At 50.6% G+C, this 22496-nt stretch overlaps 2 protein-coding genes across 2 annotated transcripts in view; one reads left to right on the forward strand and one right to left on the reverse strand.

Moving 5' to 3' along the window:
• The window catches only part of MROH2A (maestro heat like repeat family member 2A), a 39113-nt gene extending 22106 nt beyond the window's left edge, over nt 1–17007 (forward strand). Inside the window, exons 23-43 of the mRNA XM_048518613.1 lie at nt 163–294; nt 839–918; nt 962–1057; nt 1468–1576; nt 2203–2313; nt 3153–3257; nt 4345–4468; nt 5945–6066; nt 6853–7005; nt 7105–7259; nt 7877–8012; nt 8835–9010; nt 10832–10966; nt 11821–11935; nt 12179–12325; nt 13426–13608; nt 14018–14173; nt 14350–14487; nt 15574–15751; nt 15922–15987; nt 16838–17007. Coding sequence (XP_048374570.1) covers nt 163–294; nt 839–918; nt 962–1057; nt 1468–1576; nt 2203–2313; nt 3153–3257; nt 4345–4468; nt 5945–6066; nt 6853–7005; nt 7105–7259; nt 7877–8012; nt 8835–9010; nt 10832–10966; nt 11821–11935; nt 12179–12325; nt 13426–13608; nt 14018–14173; nt 14350–14487; nt 15574–15751; nt 15922–15987; nt 16838–17007 — 2787 coding nt within the window. The remainder of the gene's footprint in view (nt 1–162; nt 295–838; nt 919–961; nt 1058–1467; nt 1577–2202; nt 2314–3152; nt 3258–4344; nt 4469–5944; nt 6067–6852; nt 7006–7104; nt 7260–7876; nt 8013–8834; nt 9011–10831; nt 10967–11820; nt 11936–12178; nt 12326–13425; nt 13609–14017; nt 14174–14349; nt 14488–15573; nt 15752–15921; nt 15988–16837) is intronic.
• Nucleotides 17008–18806: 1799 nt separating this feature from the next.
• LOC125445936 (uncharacterized protein C2orf72 homolog) lies at nt 18807–21499 on the reverse strand. Its single transcript, XM_048519377.1, has 3 exons — nt 20701–21499; nt 19480–19637; nt 18807–18867 (listed from the first exon to the last, which is right to left on the reverse strand). Exons 1-2 carry the CDS (start codon nt 21296–21298, stop codon nt 19525–19527), a joined length of 711 nt encoding a protein of 236 aa, XP_048375334.1. The 5' UTR covers nt 21299–21499; the 3' UTR covers nt 18807–18867; nt 19480–19524.
• Nucleotides 21500–22496: the final 997 nt, after the last annotated feature.

Genomic DNA, 22496 nt, shown 5'->3' on the forward strand with positions numbered 1-22496 from the left:
TTAACCACTAGGCCACTGCTGCTCTGGAAAGCTCTGGGCAGGCTATCCATCTGGGAGTGGCAAGGCACACCTGCATCCTGGAGCTTCCTACCCTTTCTTCCCCTATCCAGAGCAGCTAGAATCCCCTTCCTGTCTCTCTTGCTCTTCTGTGTCTCGGCCCAGGGTGCCAAAGATCCTGAGCTAATCCTGAGCTTCACGCGGTGTGTGTCTGAGATCTGCCTTTCCATCCAAGGTGGAGGGGAGGCCATAACCTTCCTGTTGCCCCACAAGAGAGCTCTTGTCGACCATCTTATGGTGAGTAACAAAGCTACTTTGAGCCAGAAATGGCAAGAATAGAACTGCTGTTGCCTCCGAGAGGGTGGAAAAGCTGGACAAGGTTATATAGAGCCTTATCATTTGTAGCCAGAGTGAAGGGAGCAGCTAGTAGCCTTTGATTTGTGGTCTGTGGCTTAGAAAAAGAAGAAGAGTTTGGATCTTTACCTCACCTTTCTGTCCTGTAAGGAGACTCAAGGTGGCTTACAAGCTCCTTTCCCTTCCTCTCCCCCCAACAGACACTTTGGCCCCTTCCGCACACGCAAAATAATGCATTTTCAAACCACTTTCACAACTGTTTGCAAGTGGATTTTGCTATTCCGCCCAGCTTCAAAGAGCACTGAAAGCAGTTTGAAAGTGCCTTATTCTGCATGTGCGGAATGAGCCTTTGTGAGGCAGGTGGGGCTGAGAGAGTTCCAAAGAACTGTGACTAGCCCAAGGTCCCCCAGCAGGAATGTAGGAGTGTGGAAACACATCTGGTTGATCATGGCATTATTCCCACATCCTTCCATGGTGTTTGTTCCAGGGCATCCTCAAAACACAGCCCTTGGATGCCTTGATGTCTCCCGCCCCCCAGAAGGTCATGGTGGCCCTCCGGCACCTGAGGTATATTCTTCTGTTTTTCCCCCTTCCCTTTTTCTTCGTTCAGAAGAGTGGTTCCCAACCTGGGGTATGTGTACCCTCCGGGGTACACACCAGAACATTTGGAGATGCATGAAAAAAAATTATATAATGGAGGGAAAAGGTACATTAATGTCAACAGTGTAATGCCAACAAAATACAAGTCAAAAGTTGTGAGAATATTTCAGTGTTATGATGAGTGGGCAGTGCAGGTTTCCTTTGTTATTTAACTTGGAGAAAAGACTCCCTTTGTTAATTTGGTGAACGTGCCTCTGCAGTGTGCATGCACCTCTGCCAGGTTCTCATTCTCCTCCGCTTTCTGAACATTCAAGTGCAGACTGCCTATGCGCAGTGTTCGGTGAGGTAGTTGTTCCGCACTTTCTCTATGAGCCGCAGTCTTCGTCATTGCTTTAAACCACCTCTGAAGGTCTCTTGCCGTGAAAACCCTCTGGGGTCGCCATAAGCCAGCTGTGACTTGACGGCACGCACAAAAAATTACATGAAATATGCACACCCCAATTCTGTCTTTCTCAGCAAAGTGCCAGAGGCCCTGAGCCACGAGGAGAACCGGGAGCTGATAGAGCTGTGTCTGGCCTACCTCTTTGCCCTGCCTCCCGTGGAGCTCATGAACAGCGCAAGTGAGGTATGGCAGATGTACTGTGGTAGGCACAGATGGGTGGGATGCAGGGTACTAGGTAAAAAAAGGGGACTGCTGTTTGGGACTGCATCCTAGAATCATAGAACCATAGAGTTGGAAGAGACTCCCAAGGGCCAGGAACACACAATCAAAGCACTCCTGTCAGATGGCCATCCAGCCTCTCTTTACAAACCTCCAAAGAAGGAGACTCCACCACTCTCTGAGGTAGTGCATTCCATTGTCGAACAGCCCTGACCGTCAGGATGTTTTCCTGATGTTCAGATGGAATCTCTTTTCCTTCACCTTGAACCCACTACTCCTGGTCCTCGTCTCTGGAGCAGCAGGAAACAAGCTTGCTCCCTCGCCAACATGACATCCCTTCAAATATCTAAACATGGCTATCATGTCACCTCTTAACCTTCTCTTCCCCAAACTAAACACACCCAGCTCCCTAAGTCTCTCCTCATAGGGCGTGGATTCCAGATCTTTTACCATTTTGGTCGCCCTCCCCTGGACCCTTTCCAGCTTGTCAATATCCTTCTTGAGTTGTGGTGCCTAGAACTGTACACAACATTCCAGGTGAGATATTCCTATCCCTTCATGCCTGGCTTCTGATGTCCTCTGTCTTGCAGCTTCTATATACCGGCACTATGGCTTCCCTGGCAGAGCTGGTGAAATCCCTGCTGGAAGAAAAGGAAGACAGGGAAGATGCCGGTTCACAGAGGATCCAGGAGGCCTTCCAGGTGAGCAGGACAGAAGAAAGCCAGCATCAAGTTTCTAGTCCCTGCCATTAAAGCCAAAGGTGGGATCCAGCAGGTTCTCACAGGTTCCCGAGAGTAGGTTACTAATTATTTGTGTGTGCCGAGAGGGGGTTACTAATTGGTGACTTTGCCACGTGATTTTTGCCTTAGTTACGCCCCTCCTGTGAGCAGTAGCGCGCAGAACTTGAAGCAGTCTAGCAGGAGGTGCACCGGCGTGCGTGGCAGCCTATGCCTGTGTGCATTCGTTTCCCGCCCAAGGACCTGCGCAGCGGCTGCGTCCTTGCCTCAGCCCCGCCCAGGAATGCCTGGCCACGCCCCCGTCGTGCCCTGCCCAACCCACTGTTGCTACGCCACAGTTTGAATCCCACCACCATGGGAACCTGTTACTAAAATTTTTGGATCCCACCACTGATTAAAGCTGTCTCCTTTCCTGACCTCTGCTCACTCATGCACGTTCTACGCAACCTTGTCTGCGGCTTCCAGGCCCTCTTGCGGGGCATGGGCAGCTATTATTCTGCATGTGCAGAAGGGGCCTTAGAGAAAGTAGCTGATTTGGAGGGAGAACTGTACAGCATTATACTCCACAACATTATATTCCCTATATACCACTGCCCTCAAGGCTTGCTCCCAAACCACCAGGAATTTCCCAACCCAGAGTCGGCAACCCTACGCAATGTCCAGTTATTTCACAGGTTCACGCCAGCCTCTCCTTTTCATGTCTTTGTTTTGACAAGGTGGGCTTAGAAAGCAAGCCGAGGGGCTGGCATGCAAAGGTCAGCAGATTCCATTGAGGGGTTTACAGCGCTCCCATTTGCCCACAGCTTTTGTGGTACTGGCTGATTTCTGAGCGAGAATGGGAACGTGCCCGCGCCATGCAGCTCGCTGCCCGCCTGCTGAAAGAATACCACCCAAGGATCACTGCTTCGGTGAGCATGTTCCAGCTTCCGAGGAGACCAGGGAGTGCTCCCTCAGTCCAGTTCACACACTCACATCTACACACCAAAAAGGAGATCCCCAAGTGTAGGTGGGGAGGTCACTGTTCTTGCCAATGCTATCCTTCTTGGCACAGAGCCAGTTTCATGTGTTTAACCTTCATTCATGTGTTTAACCTTCATGTGTTTAACCTTCATTCATAGAATCATAATCAAGTCCAACCCCCTGCAATGCAGGAACACACAATCAAAGCACTCCTGTCAGATGGCCATCCAGTCTCTCTTTAAAAACCTCCAAAGAAGGAAACTTCACCACACTCTGTGGTAGTGCATTCCACTGTTGAACAGCCCTCACTGTCAGGAATTTTTTCCTGATGTTTAGGTGGAATCTCTTTTCCTTCACCTTGAACCCAGTACTTCTGGTCTTGCAGCAGAAAACAAGCTTGCTCCCTCACCAACATGACATCCCTTCAAATATCTAAACGTGGCTATCATGTCACCTCTTAACCTTCTCTTTCTCTGCTCTCTCTGCCCCCCTGCCTATATACAAAGCAATAATCCCTATTTACTCAGGGTAGTCCCTATTTAGAATGCTGCTAGTGAGTGCACATGTGTGTGTAATGTTCCATCAAGTTGCAATCTATTGATGGCAAGGCAAGTGAGAAGCAGGGGAGTCTTCCTTTGAGCACTTCAAGTACTTTCCTTTAAGTACCAACCCAGCTTAATGTCTAAGATCTGACAAGATCAGGCTACACCGTGCAGCCTTCCCTGCTGTGTATGTACATATAAAGCGCTCTATATATGAAGTGAAACTGTTGATCTACCTTTGGGATGACAAGGCTGGAGAGCCACTAGAAAACAGGAAGCAATTAAGTAAGCTGAAAGGAGAAGGGAGGGAGGAACATTTAACGTGACAACGGCCCTGGGAAACATTGGTATGTTTTAAGTGCCACAAAATAAATGCCACAAATCAGGGCTGGGGGAAAGGGCGGAAATACAGCCAAGAAAACACGCAGATGCCATTGGCGGCCCAGGTTCCACACACAAGAAGTTGTGCTTCTCTTTTTCCTTTTCCACTCAGCCAAAGGTCTCCTATGGGCAGTACAGCCATCTAGTTGGCACACTGGGGCCTTTCACCTATGACACCCATGGTGCCATCCGCCAGGCTGCTGGTGACTGCATCAGGACCTTGCTGAACATTCAAGGTGAGAAGGCTTAAAGGCGTTTGCATGAACACACCACCAACAAAATTCATCCACCTCTACCTAGTGGATCAAGGGAAACTCAGGGCCAAACTAAGTACCCTTCCGCACAGGCAGAATAACGTACTTTCAATCCACTTTCACAATTGTTTGCAAGTATATTTTGCTATCCTGCATAGTAAAATCCAGGTGCAAAGTGCACTGAAAGTGCATTCTTCTGCATGTGCAGAACGGGCCCAAATGTTGTGTTTTTGGCAGGTTGGAGTTGGGTTTCCCCACCTCACTTTCTTCCCTTGCAACTAGCTGCATGGAGTGTCATTTTGAAGATTAGAGGAAGTCCCTTTTCATCCTGGAAGTGCGTTGTGCTGAGAGAAGGGGGCTTCCCAGTTTTCAAAACAGTTCAGACAAGGAGTTACGTAAATAACTTTGGAGTAGCACATGGAGCGTTTTGAGCAACAGTGATGTAGAATGCGCCTGCTGGGTCGTTTCAGCTTCTTTTATCGAAGGATATTGAAGAGATAGAAAAAGTGCAGAGAAGGGCAACGAGGATGATTGAGGGACTAGAGCGCCTTCCTTATGAGGAGAGGCTGCAGTGTTTGGGACTCTTTAGTTTGGAGAGGAGACGTCTGAGGGGGGATATGATTGAAGTCTATAAAATTATGCATGGGGTAGAAAATGTTGACAGAGAGAAATTTTTCTCTCTTTCTCACAATACTAGAACCAGGGGGCATTCATTGAAAATGCTGGGGGGAAGAATTAGGACTAATAAAAGGAAACACTTCTTCACACAACGTGTGATTGGTGTTTGGAATATGCTGCCACAGGAGGTGGTGATGGCCACTAACCTGGATAGCTTTAAAAGGGGCTTGGACAGATTGATGGAGGAGAAGTCGATTTATGGCTACCAATCTTGATCCTCTTTGATCTGAGGTTGCAAATGCCTTAGCAGACCAGGTGCTCAGGAGCAGCAGAAGGCCATTGCTTTCACATCCTGCATGTGAGCTTCCAAAGGCACCTGGTGGGCCACTGCGAGTAGCAGAGAGCTGGACTAGATGGACTCTGGTCTGATCCAGCTGGCTTGTTCTTATGTTCTTACGTTTTGGGCCAGGGATCACGAGGGGATTAATCCCTGCTGACCGGAGTGCTCTTTGAGGACCATAACAGAATAGGCGGTCCCTCAGGTACCAAGGCACCAGACCGTTTAGGACTTTTAAAGGTCAACCAGAAAACCTTCATGGTCAGTTTTACCTCCTTGCCACTCCTTTATCTCCTCAGCAGAGGTCTAGGGAAACACAGTGTGATGAGGATGCTCAGAATTCTTTCTTCTGAAAAGGGACTGATGTTTTAAACCAAATTAATGATGTAGTGTGGACACGTCCTGTGGGCTGTAAATCCAGGAATGTGACTATTGGCATGGCCTTGTGGGTCTGGAGTCCTGGTTCCCAGCCATGGCCTTGGCCCTGTGGGTATCTTTTCCAGGCATCATCACTCTCCAGACACCACAGGGTCGCCGTGACGACTGGAAGCTGCACCGCATCCTGCAAGATCTTCATAGCGAGTGCCAGCGAGAGGCGCACTCGGCCTCTTTCCAGCTGGCCAAAGTAAGGGGCATGGGGTGACAGAGTCTGGAGGGAGCTGCTAGGAGAAATTCAAGCCCAAGGACAGGCTGTCATGACCAAGACCCTGATCCTCACCCTAGCTGGGTCTCCTGGAGTGAGAAACAGGGAGCTTGTAGGAATGTGTTAACCTAGACAAGGTGGTATAGCATAGCATAGGGCCAGCGTGGTGTAGTGGTTAAGAGCAGGTGGATTCTAATCTGGGGAATCAGGTTTGGTTCCCCACTCCTCCACCTGAGTGGTGGAGGCTTATCTGGTGAACTTGAGGTGTTTCCGCACTCCTACATTCCTGCTGGGTGACCTTGGGCTAGTCACAGTTCTTCAGAACTCTCTCAGCCCCACCTACTTCACAAGGTGTCTGTTGTGGGAAGAGGAAGGGAAAGGAGCTTGTAAGCCACCTTGAGTTTCCTTATAGGAGAGAAAGATGGGGTATAAATCCAAACTACTACTACTCCTCTTCTCCTCCTCCTCCTCTTTGTAAAGCTTTCAGGTTAAATGCTTATGTATACATCTTTAACCATCTTTATCTACTCCTTTACTAGTAGCGTTGCTGCAACTTCTTGCTGGAAGAAAGCTGCACCAGTTGGTTGACTGTCCCTCTCTGGCCATAGGGCTGCATTGAATGGCTAACTAGCCTGCCTTCCCAAAATAATAAAAAGAACTCTCCCAGAAACCCCCAATGGCATTAGGCAGGGCCCGTTTTCATGATCTGCACCCCAGGAAGGGCAAAGGTGGCAGATGGGGGTGCATTCTAACATTCTCCCCCCTCAGATGGTCAGCCGCACCATCCCCCATGAAGAGGTTTTGACGTTCATGTGCTCCTTGATGGAACAGCTGGGAACTGTGAGCGTTTCCTGTGACCGGGCTGCCATCCTGTGGTTTGAGGTGATGGTGGGGGAACGGGACCCGGACTTGAGAGGCAAGGTAAGGCTGAATGGCAAACAGATTGAAGGGGGCTGTCCACACCGGCTGTGTTTGTGCAGTGATGTGGCAGGAGGCGGTGCTCCGGCCTGTCTTTTCTAGATCTGCGACCTGGTGGCCTTCATCTGTGCCAGTGTCCAGCATTCCGAGGACCCTGCTCAGTGCCTGTCTCTGGCCCGGGCCATGGCCACCCTCTCCAAGTACCATCTCAAGACGGTCTGTGCCTCCCTCTTGGATCAGCCCTTACTCCAAGACAGGTCTGTGCTGAGCCATCTGGGAGCATTTGGGATGCCCTGCCCTCCAGCTCACAGAAGCTAGGTGGCAAAGACTTCTAGAATTTACGTCAGTGGCTGGGGAAGGATGCGAAGCACTCTTTGGATGGAAGGGCCCCAAGATAACTCTACAGCACAGGTGTCAAACTTGCGCCCCTCCAGATGTTATGGACTACAGTTCCCATCATCCCCTGCCAGCATGATGCTGGCATGGGATGATGGGAACTGTAGTCCATAACATCTGGAGGGGCGCAAGTTTGACACCTGTGCTCTACAGTTTAAAATGGAGGTAGCAGGTGTTGAGAAGGACCTTCCGTACCCAGCACCATGGACAGCTGCTCCCTGTAAGAGCAAATGATTCTGGATTAGTTGGTCTACCTTGAAGCTTCATACATTCTTCCAACATGCATTCATCTGCTAAGCTCCCTACCATATATGAGAAAGAGAAGCTAACCTTTTAATTTATAGTGAGGTAGGACCATGCACCTCTTTTAGTGTTATGTAAAAGTACCTGCTGGTTCATTTGCTGCCCTTATGTCCTGATCATACCATCAGCCTACCATTCTCTCAGAGTTGATCGCTACCACCTGTGTTATTCCCAGGGCGAGGAAAGAACTCTGGGCAGCACTCATAACTCGTACGGAGAGCTGTGCCTCCATCTTGAAGTATTTGCTGAGACGGCTGAGAGCAGAAGGAAGGGCAGGGGAGGCGAATGGTGGTGGCGGCCTCCACGGATTGGTAAGAGCTCTGGCTTCCATGCAGGAAGTGGGGCATAGGTGCCAAAATCAGTGCCAAGATTTCCAAGGGTTGGGGACATACTAGGGTCTGAGCCGCAGCAGTTTAGGGGCAGAAAGGGAGTGAGAATGGGGCATTTATTTCTGGAATTACTCTGCAGACATAAAGGCCATTTACACACATGTGGTCTCCTTCACATGAAACATACATTCCCTTCAGGTATTCTTTTCAATTATGCCTGTGTTTCCTTGTGGTGACCCCTCTCTTTTTTCTTTGTAATTAAATACGATGGGTGCAAAATGATGTTTATTTACTCCTTTCTTTCCTTATCTATATATCACTGCCACCACAAATTTAATTCCAAACCCCTTTTTGTTTCTTCCTAAAGCAGTGTGCCCAAGCATGAAAGCCATTTCGAAGGGCTGTGTAGCCCTGAGGAAATTACTAGTGTGGGATTCCAAGTTACAAGGAGCAATAGATCATGAAAACAGCTTTTGAGAAAACCAAAACAGGCAGCAAACAACCACCTGACCCAGAAGCAGGGGGCAAGCAAAATGTCAGCTAGGCTTGGGGGAAGCAGCAGGGCACCTTACCTTCTCGTGTGTAAACAAAGAAATGTGGGGAGATCCCACTGTGGGGCAGACAGCCAGGCCACAAACAGTAGGTGTGCAAGGGGCCAAAGTGTCAGTCAGAAGTTACACTTGCTTCTTGCGCCCCACTGCCCACTCTGCAGGGAGCTCTATTTTTTTTGTTTCATTCCTTTTTATTTCTACATTTCAAATTGTAAGAGATCTACAACAACAGGGTCTTTGGCCTCTTTTCCAGGTGCTCAGTGCCCTCCAGGAAGTGGTTGTGAGTCTGAACGGTGATGCCCAGCTGCTCCCGCTACTCCCAGAGCTGTGCCACCTTCTCCTGATCCGACTTAGCAGAGACCCAGATGCAGAGGCGCAGGCGCCAGCTCTGATTCTGGAAAGGAACGAGAACATCGTGACGCCTCACAGGTGATATCCCATCTCTCCCTTGCACCTGGCGTGGCTAACTCCTTCCACAACCTTACCACGTTTGGGACAAAAGAGATAGGGTTGCCAACCTATCCAGGCAACAGAGGTCAGTTCACTTAGGCCCCTTCCACACATGCAAAATAATGTGTTTTCAAACCACTTTCAGAACTGTTTGAAAGTGGATTTTGCTATTCTGCGCAGCTTCAAAGAGCACTGAAAGCAGTTTGAAAGTGCATTATTCTGCATGTGCGGAATGAGCCTTAGAGAAAATGGCCACTTAGGAAGGTGGACTCTATGACATTTTACCTCACCGAAGTTCCTTCACCCCCCAAACCTCATCCTGGGACCCTGATTCCTCCACACCAGGCCTTCTGAACCTTGTCTGCCAACCCAGGGACTCATCAGTCTCTTTGCTCCCATCTTTTGCCTCAAGAGACATTTGAGGGTTTGTATAGCAGCCTCAGAAGCAGAAAGCTATGCTATGTATTTGGGATGTGAAGGACAAAAAACGACAGAAGCATTATTGTATTACTTGATTACAGCAGCGAGAATTGTTCTAGCCAAGTGCTGGAGAAACGAAAAGATTCTACAGAAGAATGGTTTATTAAAATACAAGAATGTAGAGTGGTAGACAAGTTGACTATATATATGAAAAAAAGAACATATGAACTCATATGATGCAACGTGGACACCAATGTTGGATTTTTTAGTAGTAGCAGACCCTGAGAAATATTTAATAGCAAATAACTGAAAAACAGATAGATTTAATTTACTAATACATTTAGAATATGAGTTAAAGATAACAAGATAAGAAACTACGTCAAATGGATTATAGAAGGTTTTTTTTTCTTTTGATTGTTTATTTTAATAACCTCTTCCCGGTTAAGTAAAAAGAAGTTAATGGCTATGTGATGATGGAGAAACTTTAACCTGGAACTAAATTTATTTCAGTGTATGAACAATAGCAAGATGCATTGAACATTTGCTTTCCTTTCTTTGTTCTTTGTTGATTGCTTTCTTTCTTGCTGATATGATGTATTTTTTCTATGTTTTTTTAACCGATAAAGTTTACTTTTAAAATTACAAGAAAAGAAGAAGAAGAAGAAGAAGAGTTTGGATTTATATCCCCCCTTTCTGTCCTGCAGGAGACTCAAAGGGGCTTACAATCTCCTTGCCCTTCCCCCCTCACAACAAACACCCTGTGAGGTTGGTGGGGCTGAGAGAGCTCCGAGAAGCTGTGACTAGCCCAAGGTCACCCAGCTGGTGTGTGTGGGAGTACGCAGGCTAATCTGAATTCCCCAGATAAGCCTCCACAGCTCAGGCGGCAGAGCTGGGAATCAAACCCGGTTCCTCCAGATTAGATACACGAGCTCTTAACCTCCTACACCACTGCTGCTCCCCACTGTGACAGGTGCACGGGGGGGGGGGGGGGGGTGTTCAGTTTCCCCAGAGCTCAGATGTTAAAGACCTCTCTATCTCCCAACTGTCTGGTGATCCCATGGGTGGGACCTAATTCTCAGTGATTCAAAGGGATTTGTTCTGTGGTTTACTTCCTGCCATATAGCTCTTAATGAATTTGTGGTGTGGAGTTCTGGGGAGGGTCGGGGGGGGGGGTCATGTTTTGGGATCCCTCATGTTGGAAAGTGTCCTCATGTCACAGCTGACTTATGGCAATCTCATAGGGTTTTTAGGGCAAGAGACATTTGGAGGTGTCCCTGTGGGAGCCTGTGGCTTGGTTTCAAGGGAGCTTTGCTGAGCTTCTTCGTTCTCCCCCTCTTCTCTATGATAGGGCCTCCCCAGCCAAACATTTCTACTTTCCAGGCAGACTTCTGGAGTGTTGCAGGCGGTGTTCCACAAAGCCCTGCCAAAGGTTGCAACAGAACTGGACCTGGGAGACACCTGGCACCTCCTGGCCGAGCCATGCAGCTTCCTGAAAGGCGTTGCCCAGTTGGCCAGGTGAGGAAAGCATTTTTACTCATCTTGGAAAATCCCAGGGAAATTAAAGCACCATTTCCTGGTCTCAGTTCCCTGTTTGTCCTTTGACAGCCGTAAAATCAAGGAAATGAGGACCACTTGTTTAGTGCTTTGATTGATTCACTAATACCCTGTAGCATAGTGGTTAAGAGCAGGTGCACTCTAATCTGGAGAACCAGGTTTGATTCCCCACTCTGCCACTTGAGCTGTGGAGGCTTATCTGGTGAACCAGATTGGTGTGTGCACTCCAACACATGCCAGCTGGGTGACGTGGGCGAGTCACAGCTCTTCGGATCTCTCTCAGCCCCATCCACCACACAGGATGTTTGTTGAGGGGGGGGGAGGGAAAGGAGATTGTCAGCCCCTTTGAGTCTCCTTACAGGAGAGAAAGGAGGGGGAATAAATCCAAACTCTTCTTCTTTCTCTCCAATGGGGACCCAAAGCAGCTCTTCCATTTTATCGTGACAACAACCCTGTGAGGTTTACCTGACTGTGTGAGATTGGCCCAAGGTCACCCAATGAGTTTTCATGGAACAAGTGGGGATTAGAACCTGGGTCTCCCAGATACCACTGGTCCAACACTCCTACCCCACACAACACCATTGCAACACTACACTGGACCAGCTTAGCTAGACGTTGCCAGTGTTTCACACATAGAGAAATGGATGCTTTGCCGTGGGCAAAAGTTTTTAACCGGCAAAGTTTACTTTTAAAATTAAAAGAAAAGAAGCAGAAAGCTGTCCCCACTGCGACAGGTGCACGGGAGCCTCTGGAGCCTCACATGTAGGGGGATGCCTGAGGTTTGTCACATGACCCATCCTTGCTTTCCATCCCAGGGCCTTGGGGTGCTCGGCGATCCCTCTCCTTGATGGGCTTCTCAGCCTCCTCCTACCCTCTCTGAATTCTTCCAGTGCAGCCAGCAGAGACCTCAGCCTCTTCTTCTGTGCTGAGGTGAGATACGCTGGTGGGTGTTGTCGTTGTGTGGGAGGGAAGCCCCCAAGAAAAGAAACAGGTTGCACCGTGGCAGAGATAACCTTAGTGAGTCACAGACAGTCTCCCCCACCCTTTCCTGGACTTGGTTTCTCTGCCATCCTTTTGGAAGTGTGCACTGTGTCCCTATCTCTGCCAACTTCAGGGATTGTGATTCCAAATGCCCATATTGGGAGCTTAGTAAAGGCTCTTTGTCTGTCGCAGCTAACAGGACATCCCTTGCTGCACGAGCCACAGATGCGCCAACTCCTCCTGCACCAACTGCTGACCAGATCTCGCGACGGCGATGCCACCACGCGTCTCCTCGCAGTGCGAGGGCTGGGGAACGTAGCAAAGTGTGCTCCGGAAGAGGTGGGACAGGGAACAGAGGGAGGGGTAGGGATTAGGGTTGCCAGCTTCAACCTCATCTCCAAACGACAGAGATCAGTCCCCCGGGAGAAAATGGATGCTTGGGGGGGGGGGGCAGGGGGACGGACTCTGAAGTCCCTCCCTGTTGCCCTAAGCTGGCGGTCTCCACTTTAGTTGGGGGCAATTAGCTGGAATGCAAATACAACTCACTCCCTGCTGCATCCAAAAAGACGACCAATTAAATGTTTATCAAATTTATAACAAAGTGTCACAGTGCAATTAAAAACAATAATCACCAACTATATTAAGTACGCAAAATACAATAGAAATCAAAACAGGGGAAAAACCACATCTCAGTTTAAGACATCTTCTCATAATATTCTAATCTCATTACAAACAAGACACTGGAAGTCAAGCATAATTAGTCCAATCATAAATAAGACGCCGGAAGCCAGGCACAAGCGGTTTTCGGGATAAGATGTCCACTTTCAAGGATTTTTCTTCAAGGCGCAAAGCCTTTTTATCAACATAGCTTATGTTGAATCACATTCCTATGCTTTCTTGAGTTTGAGTCTGCAAACCATCCTGATAAACAAGGCGACTTGTATTGTTGAAGGCTTTCACAGCCGGATTCAACTGGTTATTGTGGGTTTTCCAGTCTGGACACACTGAACACAGCGTGTAACAGACTTCTCTCTGTGATGTACCTCTGAAGATGCCGGCACAGGTGCAGGCGAAACATTAGGAACAAGATCTACCAGACCATGGCCACACAGCCCGGAAAACCCACAACAACCAATGTGGCTTGTGTTGAATCACATCCCTATGTATTTCTGGCAGAGAGCGAGAGGGGGTAATTGGGATCGATAACCTACGTATACTGGGACAATCCTGGATGACAGGTGCTCGGGAGCAGCAGCAGCAGAAGGCCATTGCTTTCACATCCTGCACGTGAGCTCCCAAAGGCACCTGGTGGGCCACTGCGAGTAGCAGAGTGCTGGACTAGATGGACTCTGGTCTGATCCAGCAGGCTAGTTCTTATGTTCTTGTGTTCTTATGACAACTACAGATGGGCACCAACTGATGCGAGAATTGCTCCACAGGCCAAGAAGCAGCAGAAGGCACTACTGGCATCCCTGCTTGAAGCTGCGGGAGAAGCAGCCAGCTCTGAGGTGGTGAGAGAGAGCCTGCTTGCCCTGAACAAGGTGCTGGGCTGCCTCGGGGGACGCCGTCTGGGCCACACTCTCCAGGTTGTGGCTCGCCAGGCCCTTCTGCACCTCCAACAGGTGAGCTGTCTCTGGTGCCGTGGTGCAGCCACATCTCAAATCTAGAGGGTCTCAGCTCAGCCAAGAGCCTATTGCAGGGCATGCAGTGGGGCTTTGGGCCTCTTTCCTGTCCCTCAAGTGTGCAGCTAGGACACGTAAACACCCCAGCGTAGTTCTTTCCTGCTCCCGTGCTGCAAATGGTGATCTGGGAATTACAGCCTTTGTAATTATAGACTTTGAAAGCCATAGAAGCCCAGCCAAAGTCAGTCCTTGGAATTATGTTCAGGGTGCTATTTGGAAGCTGGTTCGTTTGTGAGCGATTCTGCGTTGGGCTCCTGCTGAAATCCACCCCCACCCGCGGATCTGGATGTTCTTTCCTTGCTAACAAAGAATCGCTTCGTTCTCTCTAACAGCGGCTTCTGTTTCTCAGGCGGACGCTGCCCTGCGGGCAGCAGCCTTCGAGCTGATTGGCCACCTGGCCAAGGTAGCTCGCACAAAGCGGATCAGGGCCTTTGCCAAGGAGGTGAGAGATGTTTCCACTGCCCTCCTCTTGCACCTACAGGATCCAAGCCCTGCCGTGGCCCAGGTAAGCGCTTGTGGTACAGGGCTGCTTGCACCCCTCCAATCAAATGACTTTGGGTAAATGGGGCAGAGAGGGGCAAAATTCTTCAGGTAAGGGAAGTGGTTCCACTTCATGCTGAAGGCCCCCAGCCCAAACTGAGGGCCCCACAGCCCAGTGACTCTGCCTGTTTCTCCCACCAGGCCTGCTCCACGGCCTTCATCTTGTGTGCCCCATTCCTGAGCCTCAAAGACCTTTCTTTGGGCATGGACCCTGAATTGTCGATGGACACACCTGGAACGCAGCACTTTGTACTGATGGACAGGATTTGCCAGCAGTTGGTGAATGAGTAACCAAGATGGGGGCACAGTGCCACAACGCAGGGATGGGTTGTCTCTCACTGGGGGCATGGGGGTCGCCATCTACTCCCCCCCCACCCACGTGGTCTTCCCCTTTTGTGTTGGCCCAGCTGTGCTTTTAATGGGTCAGGGTCAAACCAGGTCTCTCATGAGCTGAACAAAATATCACTTTTGTTTACTTGGTTCAATTCTGCTTTTTTTTGCTCTGCTTCAGCTAAGCTGGGGTAGGGAAAGGTGCTGAAACGAGAGCACTGTGTCTCTGCCATCCTGAGCTTTAGAAACTTTTTGAACAAAATGCAAAAAGTTTTTTTTAAAGTATTCTCGGCAGACTGCATTTGTGTAACAATATGTGTGTGTCGTAGAAACATAGAGCAGGGAGGAACTTGGAGTCATGTTGTCCAGTGCAGGAAATTCACACACACACACCACACACACACCAGTGACCCCTGCTCTATGCCCAGAGGAAGGCAAAAATTCCTTCAGGATCCCTTGGCCAATCCAGCCTGGAGGAAAATTCCTTCCAGATCCCAAAAGCTGTGGTTGGCATTACCCAGGGCATGCAAGAAAGATCCACAAGAACTGAGTGTGGCTCATCACTTAAATTCACAGTGAGTCATAGAATCAGTATTGCTGTCAGGCAGCCATCTAGACTTTGCTGGAAACCCTTCAAAGATGGAAAAACCTTCTTGAGGAAACCTGTTTTGCTGCAGAACTGCGTTGTCCATCAGAGCCAGCGTGGTGTAGTGGTTAAGAGCAGGTGGATTCTAATCTGGAGAACCAGGTTTGATTCCCCACTCCTCCACCTGAGTAGCGGAGGCTCATCTGGGGAAACAGATGTGTTTCCACACTCCTACATTCCTGCTGGGTGACCTTAGGCTAGTCAGTTCTTCAGAACTCTCTCAGCCCCACCTGCCTCACAAGGTGTCTGTTGTGGGGAGAGGAAGGGAAAGGAGCTTGTAAGTTACCTTGAGTCTCCTTACAGGAGAGGAAAATGGGGGTATAAATCCACGGTTTTTCCTTCTTCTAACATTTAGCCTAAAACTCTCTTGATGCAATTTCACCCTCTAGTCATCTGGTTTGTGGGTGGGAAGGGCTGGTTCTTTCCTGCCCAGCGGAGACAGCCTTATCTTTGGTCACTCTCAGGCTCGGATGGACCCAGCACTCCTGGAAGTCCTAACTGCAGAAGTCCCCAAATATATGTGCTGTCCCTGGGAAGAGATCCAGATTGCAGCTTGCAAACTGGCAGGTCAGTATTGTGTGCATTTGGGTGGAAACCCTTCCCTCCCACCCACCCCCCACCCCCCACCCCCCACCCCCCACCCCCCATGTCTTAAAGGGAGGATCCATGCAAGGAAAATCTTGAGCTGGTAACCCCAGACTTGAAATGAGCCCTGGATTCTCCCATCTTTGTGCAAGGAGTCTTGGCAGAGAACATGGACCCGCAACGCCTTGGGCAGCTGGATCTGAGACCACTACTGCAATGTGAGTGTTGCGTGCAAAGCCCTCTTGCTGTGCAGTGGGAACAGGAAGTGAGGGCTGTGGAAAGATAGAAAGGACCTCAAGGAGGTTCTTCTGCTGCAGCTAGGAGGGGCAGGGACTCAGTGGTAGGGACATCTGCTCGGCATGCGTAAGGTCCCAGGCGCCAGGCCCAATCCCCCATGTCTCTAAGTTAAGGACTGAGGTAGTAGGTAAAGTGAAAGACTTCCCCCTAAGAGCTTGCACTGGCGGCTTCCAGTCTGAGCAGACAATATTGATCTTGATAGACCAGCCCACTGCAGTTTGGAAGTAGAAGAAGAGAAGAGTTTGGATTTATATCCCACCCTTTCTCTCCTGTAGGAGACTCAAAGGGGCTTACAAACTCCTTTCCCTTCCCCCCTCACAACAAACACCCTGTAAGGTGGGTGGGGCTGAGAGAGCTCCGAAGAAATGTGACTAGCCCAAGGTCACCCAGCTGGTGTGTGTGGGAGTGCACGGGCTAATCTGAATTCCCCAGATAAGCCTCCACAGCTCAGGCGGCAGAGCAGGGAATCAAACCCGGTTCCTCCAAATTAGAGTACACCTGCTCTTAACCACTACGCCACTGCTGCTCTTAACCACTTCCGCCGCTGCATGCCATCTGCTGGGCATACAGGTCTTTAAGTCCAATCCTCAGCCTCTCCAGTTAAAAGGAGGTGAGGGAGATCTCTATTACTTGCGATCAAGGCCTGCATCAAGTGGATGACAAGTCCCGCTGGTGGCAATAGGTGGCCCAGAGTACCCCAAAGCCCATCAGCAGGGAATGCTCCACTTTTGGCCTTTGCTGCATCCTTTTGGCTTCTTTTTGTTCTCACAGCTCTACACTCCTTGTGCGGAGACTGCTGTGCTGCCCTTGATGTCGCTGCCATGGAAGCCATCAACACTATCCGGCAAAAACGGCGCGTGGCAGAACAGCAGGCGAAGCCGGGATGCTGGGTCGGTGGGCACCAACAGAGGCCATCGCTTTCTGGCTGGTCCTTCTGTTGACAGCAAAGTAGGAAACATGGAACTACGGTCTACACAAGGAGCAGCAGAGAAGAGGAGGCTCCAGAGATAGAAATATAGCCTTTTGTACTGCTGCTATGCACTGGTCTGGTGTTCTTGGACTTGGGGGTATGAGGGTGTGTTTGTCAGTTTAACCACTTAGGGCAGTGGTGGCGAATCTATAGCATGGGTGCCAGAGGTGGCACTCAGAGCCCTCTCTGTGGGCACGTGCAAACAGAGTGCCCCCCCCCCCACATATCTAGGCTGGCCTGGGCTGCTGGGTTCGATTGTTAGCATTAAACCTAAGACCTAGTTTTGGGGAAGCAGTGTAGGTAACCCTGTTAAGCGCTGTTAAACCCCACTGATATTCATGAAAAGAACTTAAGTGCAATCCTTTACCTGGGAGTAAGCTCGGTTGCTGGCAATGGGGCTTGATTCTGAGTAAACCCTTTTAGGGTCGTGATTCACCCATTGGAAGAGTTGCACGGTTGCTTCAAAGCAAAGCCACTGACTACCACCAAGCTTACTCCCAAGTAACGCATGTCTTGGAGCCGACTGTTTTTTCTAAACTAAAACCTCAGCATTCAGGTTAAATTGCTGTGTTGGCACTTTGCGATAAATAAGTGGGGTTTGGGTAGCAATTTGGGCACTCGGTCTCGAGAAGGTTCGCCATCACTGACTTAGGGAGACAGCAACAGAGAGAGGATGGAGGGGGTGTTGCTCAAGGCACATTTGGGGGGGAGCGTAAGAAGGAGAAATTGGTTTTTACACCCCACTTTTCTCTACCTTTTTAAGAAGAGGAGGAGGAGGAGTTTGGATTTATACCCCACCTTTCTCTCCTGCAAGGAGGCTCAAGGCGGCAGGTCTCAAAGGTCGGGACCTCCCAACTCCTTGTAATTGTCCCTTCACAGCAGCCATTTTGGGGTGGCACCTGCTACCTTTTCTCAAACTTCCCAAAGCACCCACCAGTTCAACAAAGCTGGGGATCCCAACTGTAGATGTTGTGGAAGGACATATTTGAGACGGTTCTGCTTGTTCCAACATGCTTCTCCTAATATTTTGTTTCTTCTCTTTCTCTTAACCAAATTAATTTATTTACCTGCTGTGACTCCCTGACCAGACCATACATGGCATTTAAGAAGAAGAGTTTGGATTTAAATCCCTCCTTTCTCTCCTGTAGGAGACTCAAAGGGGCTTACAGTCTCCTTTCCCGTCCCCCCTCACAACAAACACCCTGTGAGGTGGGTAGGACTGAGAGAGCTCCAAAAAGCTGTGACTAGCCCAAGGTCACCCAGCTGGCATGTGTGGGAGTGCACAGGCTAATCTGAATTCCCCAGATAAGCCTCCACAGCTCAAGTGGCAGAGCGGGGAATCAAACCCAGTTCCTCCATCTTAGAATGCACCTGCTCTTAACCACTATGCCACTGCTTAAGATTTCTCAATACAAACCAAGTAGAATAGGCCATTGCTATGACACCCTATGCTTAAACTGAACTAAAATTGCAATAACACTTCTCCCCTTCAGTTGTAGCATAGGTGTGGCCAGGGAATGCTCACTGTCACATGGAAGCATGTGTTTTTGATTCTAAACTGGGAACGGACAAAGAGTCTTGGATCTTTCCCCTTTTGGAAGGGAAGAGGATGCTGGCCATTTGTTTAACACTGATCACAGAGTTCCAGCAGGTCAACAGATACACACAGCTTCTGTTGTAGCCGAGATCTGGTGGAAGCGGGGAGAGCTTCCGCCTGTACAGGAATGGGCGCGGTCCAAGCTGGTTGCACAACACGGCCAAGAAAATGACTTTTGGATTTTTGTAATATTTTATTTTTGGTGACAGCTGAAAATCCAGGTGGGCACAAGAACTGGAAAAGAAAGGTAGACACCACATTAGGAGAAGAGCACCAAATTCAAGAATAGAGGTAGATGTATTCAGAAACATAAGACAGAACTGACTATGCATGCATGAGAAATTATGAACTAACTTACAGTGCCACCCTAAAAAGAGTTATACCCTTGGACTTAGAAGGTATGAATTGCAGGCGTCAAACTCGCGGCCCTCCAGATGTCATGGACTACAGTTCCCATCACCCTCTGCCAGCATCATGCTGGCAGGGGATGATGGGAACTGTAGTCCATGACATCTGGAGGGCTGCGAGTTTGACACCTGTCACTTCCACTTAAAATGCAGATTCGCTGCTGTTCTTTCACATGCTCAACAGCACTGTCCAGATATACAGACATCATAGATTTTAAAAAAATAAGCACAACCACAGGTTTGTTTCCAAAGATTCTCTTAAACACCTTGACCTTGCATTTTCCCCCCCTTAAAATTGACAATCACATAAAACTGCTCCAATCCTGCTGATCTATCACTAGTCCCATTGGTCCCCCTAATCCACTATCCTCATTAAAACACAAAGTACCCACTGGTTTTTTACTGTAGCTGCTCCAGTATCAGAATCCCTATGACCTACCTTAACCAAGTAGGAAGGGAGGCCTTATTGGCAGGGCCGAGTGCTTCACATGGGAGGGTTGTTGTAGAAGTAATAGCCTCCGTACGCCACTGTCCCGGCTGACAGCATAGCTCCAAAAATCTGTATCAACTTTGATTTGTCCAGCCACATGGAGCTGGCTTTGGGGAGGGAAAAGCAAAGAACACACTGAGAATCTGAAGTAAACCACGTGTTGTTATTACTTGGGCCAGGGGTATGCCGCCCATGGGGACAGGGGGGGTCAGATGACCACGGGCCCAACGGTGTGGGGCGCAAAATGGCCCCCTCTCCTCCCCCGCGCCAATCCGGTTTGGAAGAGCTGCGTTGGCGCGGGGGGAGGCGCCTAGCTGGGCTGCTGCCACAGCACCCACTCAAGTCACCTCCTTCCCTCCCCAGGCCCTCAGGGGCAGGGGGCAGTTCAAACAGGCACCACAGTGGCAGGCTGGCTTCTGCCCCCCCCATGGTGCCCTTCCCCTTCCCCTTCCCCGCCCCCCTCCTCCCTGCAAGCCAGTTTCTGCCCTCTCCAGGGCCTGGGGAGGGCAGGAGGGGCCTGCAGGGACAGGGGGGGGGGGTTGTGGGTGGGCGCCACGGCAGCAGGCCAGTCCTGGAGCTGGCCTGCCGCTGCAGTGCTTGTCTGAGCCACCCCTGCCCAGAGCTCCGCCCCAGAGCGCGGGGGGGTGGGGCACCAGGAGCAGGTGTTGTCCTTCATGCCATTCCCCCCACCCCCCATACACCTCTGACTTGGGGTATACTAGATGGTGAGGTTGCTTCCAAATCCCGGGGTGGGGGGCAGCCAATCCACTGTGCGGACTGGAGTATCAGCATTTTTAATGTAAGGGGCCAAAGCTGATACTCCCTAATGTTTCCTGAAAGCCAGGGCTCAATTACGGAGATGGGACACATTTTGAAGAAATGCTTCTTCCGGCAAGATGATGGGTATTGAATAGTAATCTGAGATTTATATTCAAAAAGAGAAGAAGAGGCGTTTGGATTTATGCCCCACCTTTCTCTCCTGTAAAGAGACTCAAGGTGGCTGACAAGCTCCTTTCCCTTCCTCTCCCCACAACAGGCATTTTATGACACCGGAACATGTGCAGAGTGCAGGCCCCTGGCTAACAAGCCCTGTCCCAGCTCAAGCCCTGTCCCAGCTCAAAAGACTCAAGAGGAAGCGCCGTGGCTGGTCCCGGGCCAAGCCTCGCTCACCGGAGATTTGGGGTCTGGAGAAGCTGCCGCCGACGCGCTGGACCTCGAGGGCGCCCTCGGGCCGGCCGGGCTTGAAGATGGCCGTGTGCACCTCGACGGGCGGCGAGCCTCCCTCGGCCCCGAAGACCTCGCGGAGGAGATCCCGGAGGCGGTCGCGGGCGTCGGCCTCCTCGGCCTCCGCCGGCTGCACGATCACGCCCACTAGGGCGGCCGGGGCGCTGCGGCTCTGCTCCCGCACGCCCTGGAGAACCTCCCGCAGCCGCGGCAGCCGCTCCCGCAGCGACGACGGCCGGCACAGGAAGAAGATGAGCTGCCCGCTGGCCTGGCCCGCTGGAGGGACCAAAGCGGAGGGCGGCTGGCCGTCGGGGGGCGTCCCCAGGGCGCGCCGGGTCAGATCGCAGGGGTTGGCGGCGGGCGGCAGCACCTGGTGCGCGAAGGAGCTGAGCACGGCCTGCGCGCCCTCGGGCTCCCACGCCTCGCCGGCCAGCAGCATCACCTGCGTGCGCTGCACCACCGCCTCGGGCTCGGCGTCGCGCTGCCCCCGGCCTCGCCCGCTCCTCCGCGCCGGGCTCCCGCTCGGCTGCTCTTGGCGCTCCATCCCGCCTGGCTGGCCCGCGGCGCTGGGACCCCCGCTGCAAGGCCGCCCGGCCGCCCGCCCGTGTCACAATCGCCCCCGGCCGCCCCACGTAAGGCGCCGCGCCCGCTCTGGGACCCGGGAAAGGCCGGCCCGGGCGCCCCTTCCCTAGCCGTGCGCCCAGGGCGCACCGGGTCTTAGGAAGGCACGACGCCCATTCTTCCAGGGCCACCCTTCTTTGGCAGGGACCCGGACAGCCAGCCCCACCAGCTGCCTTCTGAGCAACATAGCTCCCTTTCCACAAAGATCTGCCTTGCGCCCAGGGCGCACCAGATCTTAGAAAGAAGAAGGAGAGTTTGGATGTATACTCCCTCTTTCTCTTCTGTAAGGAGACTCAAAGGGGCTTACACTCTCCTTTCCCTCCCCCCCCCCAACAACCACCCTGTGAGATGGGTGGGGCTGAGAGAGCTCCGAAGAACTGTGACTAGCCCAAGGTCACCCAGTTGGCTTGTGTTGGAGCGCAATCTGGTTCCCCAGACAAACCTCCACAGCTCAAGTGGCAGAGCGGGGAATCAGACCTGGTTTTCCAGGTTAGAGTGCACCTGCTCTTAACCACTACACCACACTGACGCTGATAGCAGAATTATGCTGGCTCCACAGCCCTTCTGGCCCCTGGATTGCACTGTTAATACTTAGATAGTGCTTTGGTTCTCCTTTGATCTTTAGGCGGTTCTACAACTGTAGGGTTGCGTTGTTGATTGAATGTCCCATCCTGTCAATTGTATTGATTCACTCTGCGTAATCATCCTTGAGTCCTTAATGAGTAGGCCAGACTATAAACAATATAAGTAAGTTAAAAAATATTTGCATCATGAAAAATAAACTTGTTTAGTGTTAACTGATGCTGAGGTTTTTGTGCTGGGGATGAGTAAAGTGGCATGAGACGTCCTGAAAAGTGGAGCAATTGTGTCGAGGCAAGTTCTGCTTTAGAAAATGTGAGGCCCCTTCCGCACATGCAGAATAATGCACATTCAATCCACTTTCACAATTGTTTGAAAGTGGATTCTGCTGTTCCACACAGTTTAATCCAGCTTCAAAGTGGATCGAAAGTGGATTGAAAGTGCATTATTATTCTGCATGTGCGGTTGGGGGCTGAGAACGACCAAGCTGGGATGTCCTGCTTGAGCTACTTTGCAGACGCATATCCCGGTTTATGTAACTG

This window comes from Sphaerodactylus townsendi, linkage group LG16 (assembly GCF_021028975.2).
Source record: "Sphaerodactylus townsendi isolate TG3544 linkage group LG16, MPM_Stown_v2.3, whole genome shotgun sequence".
Lineage (NCBI taxonomy): Eukaryota > Metazoa > Chordata > Lepidosauria > Squamata > Sphaerodactylidae > Sphaerodactylus > Sphaerodactylus townsendi.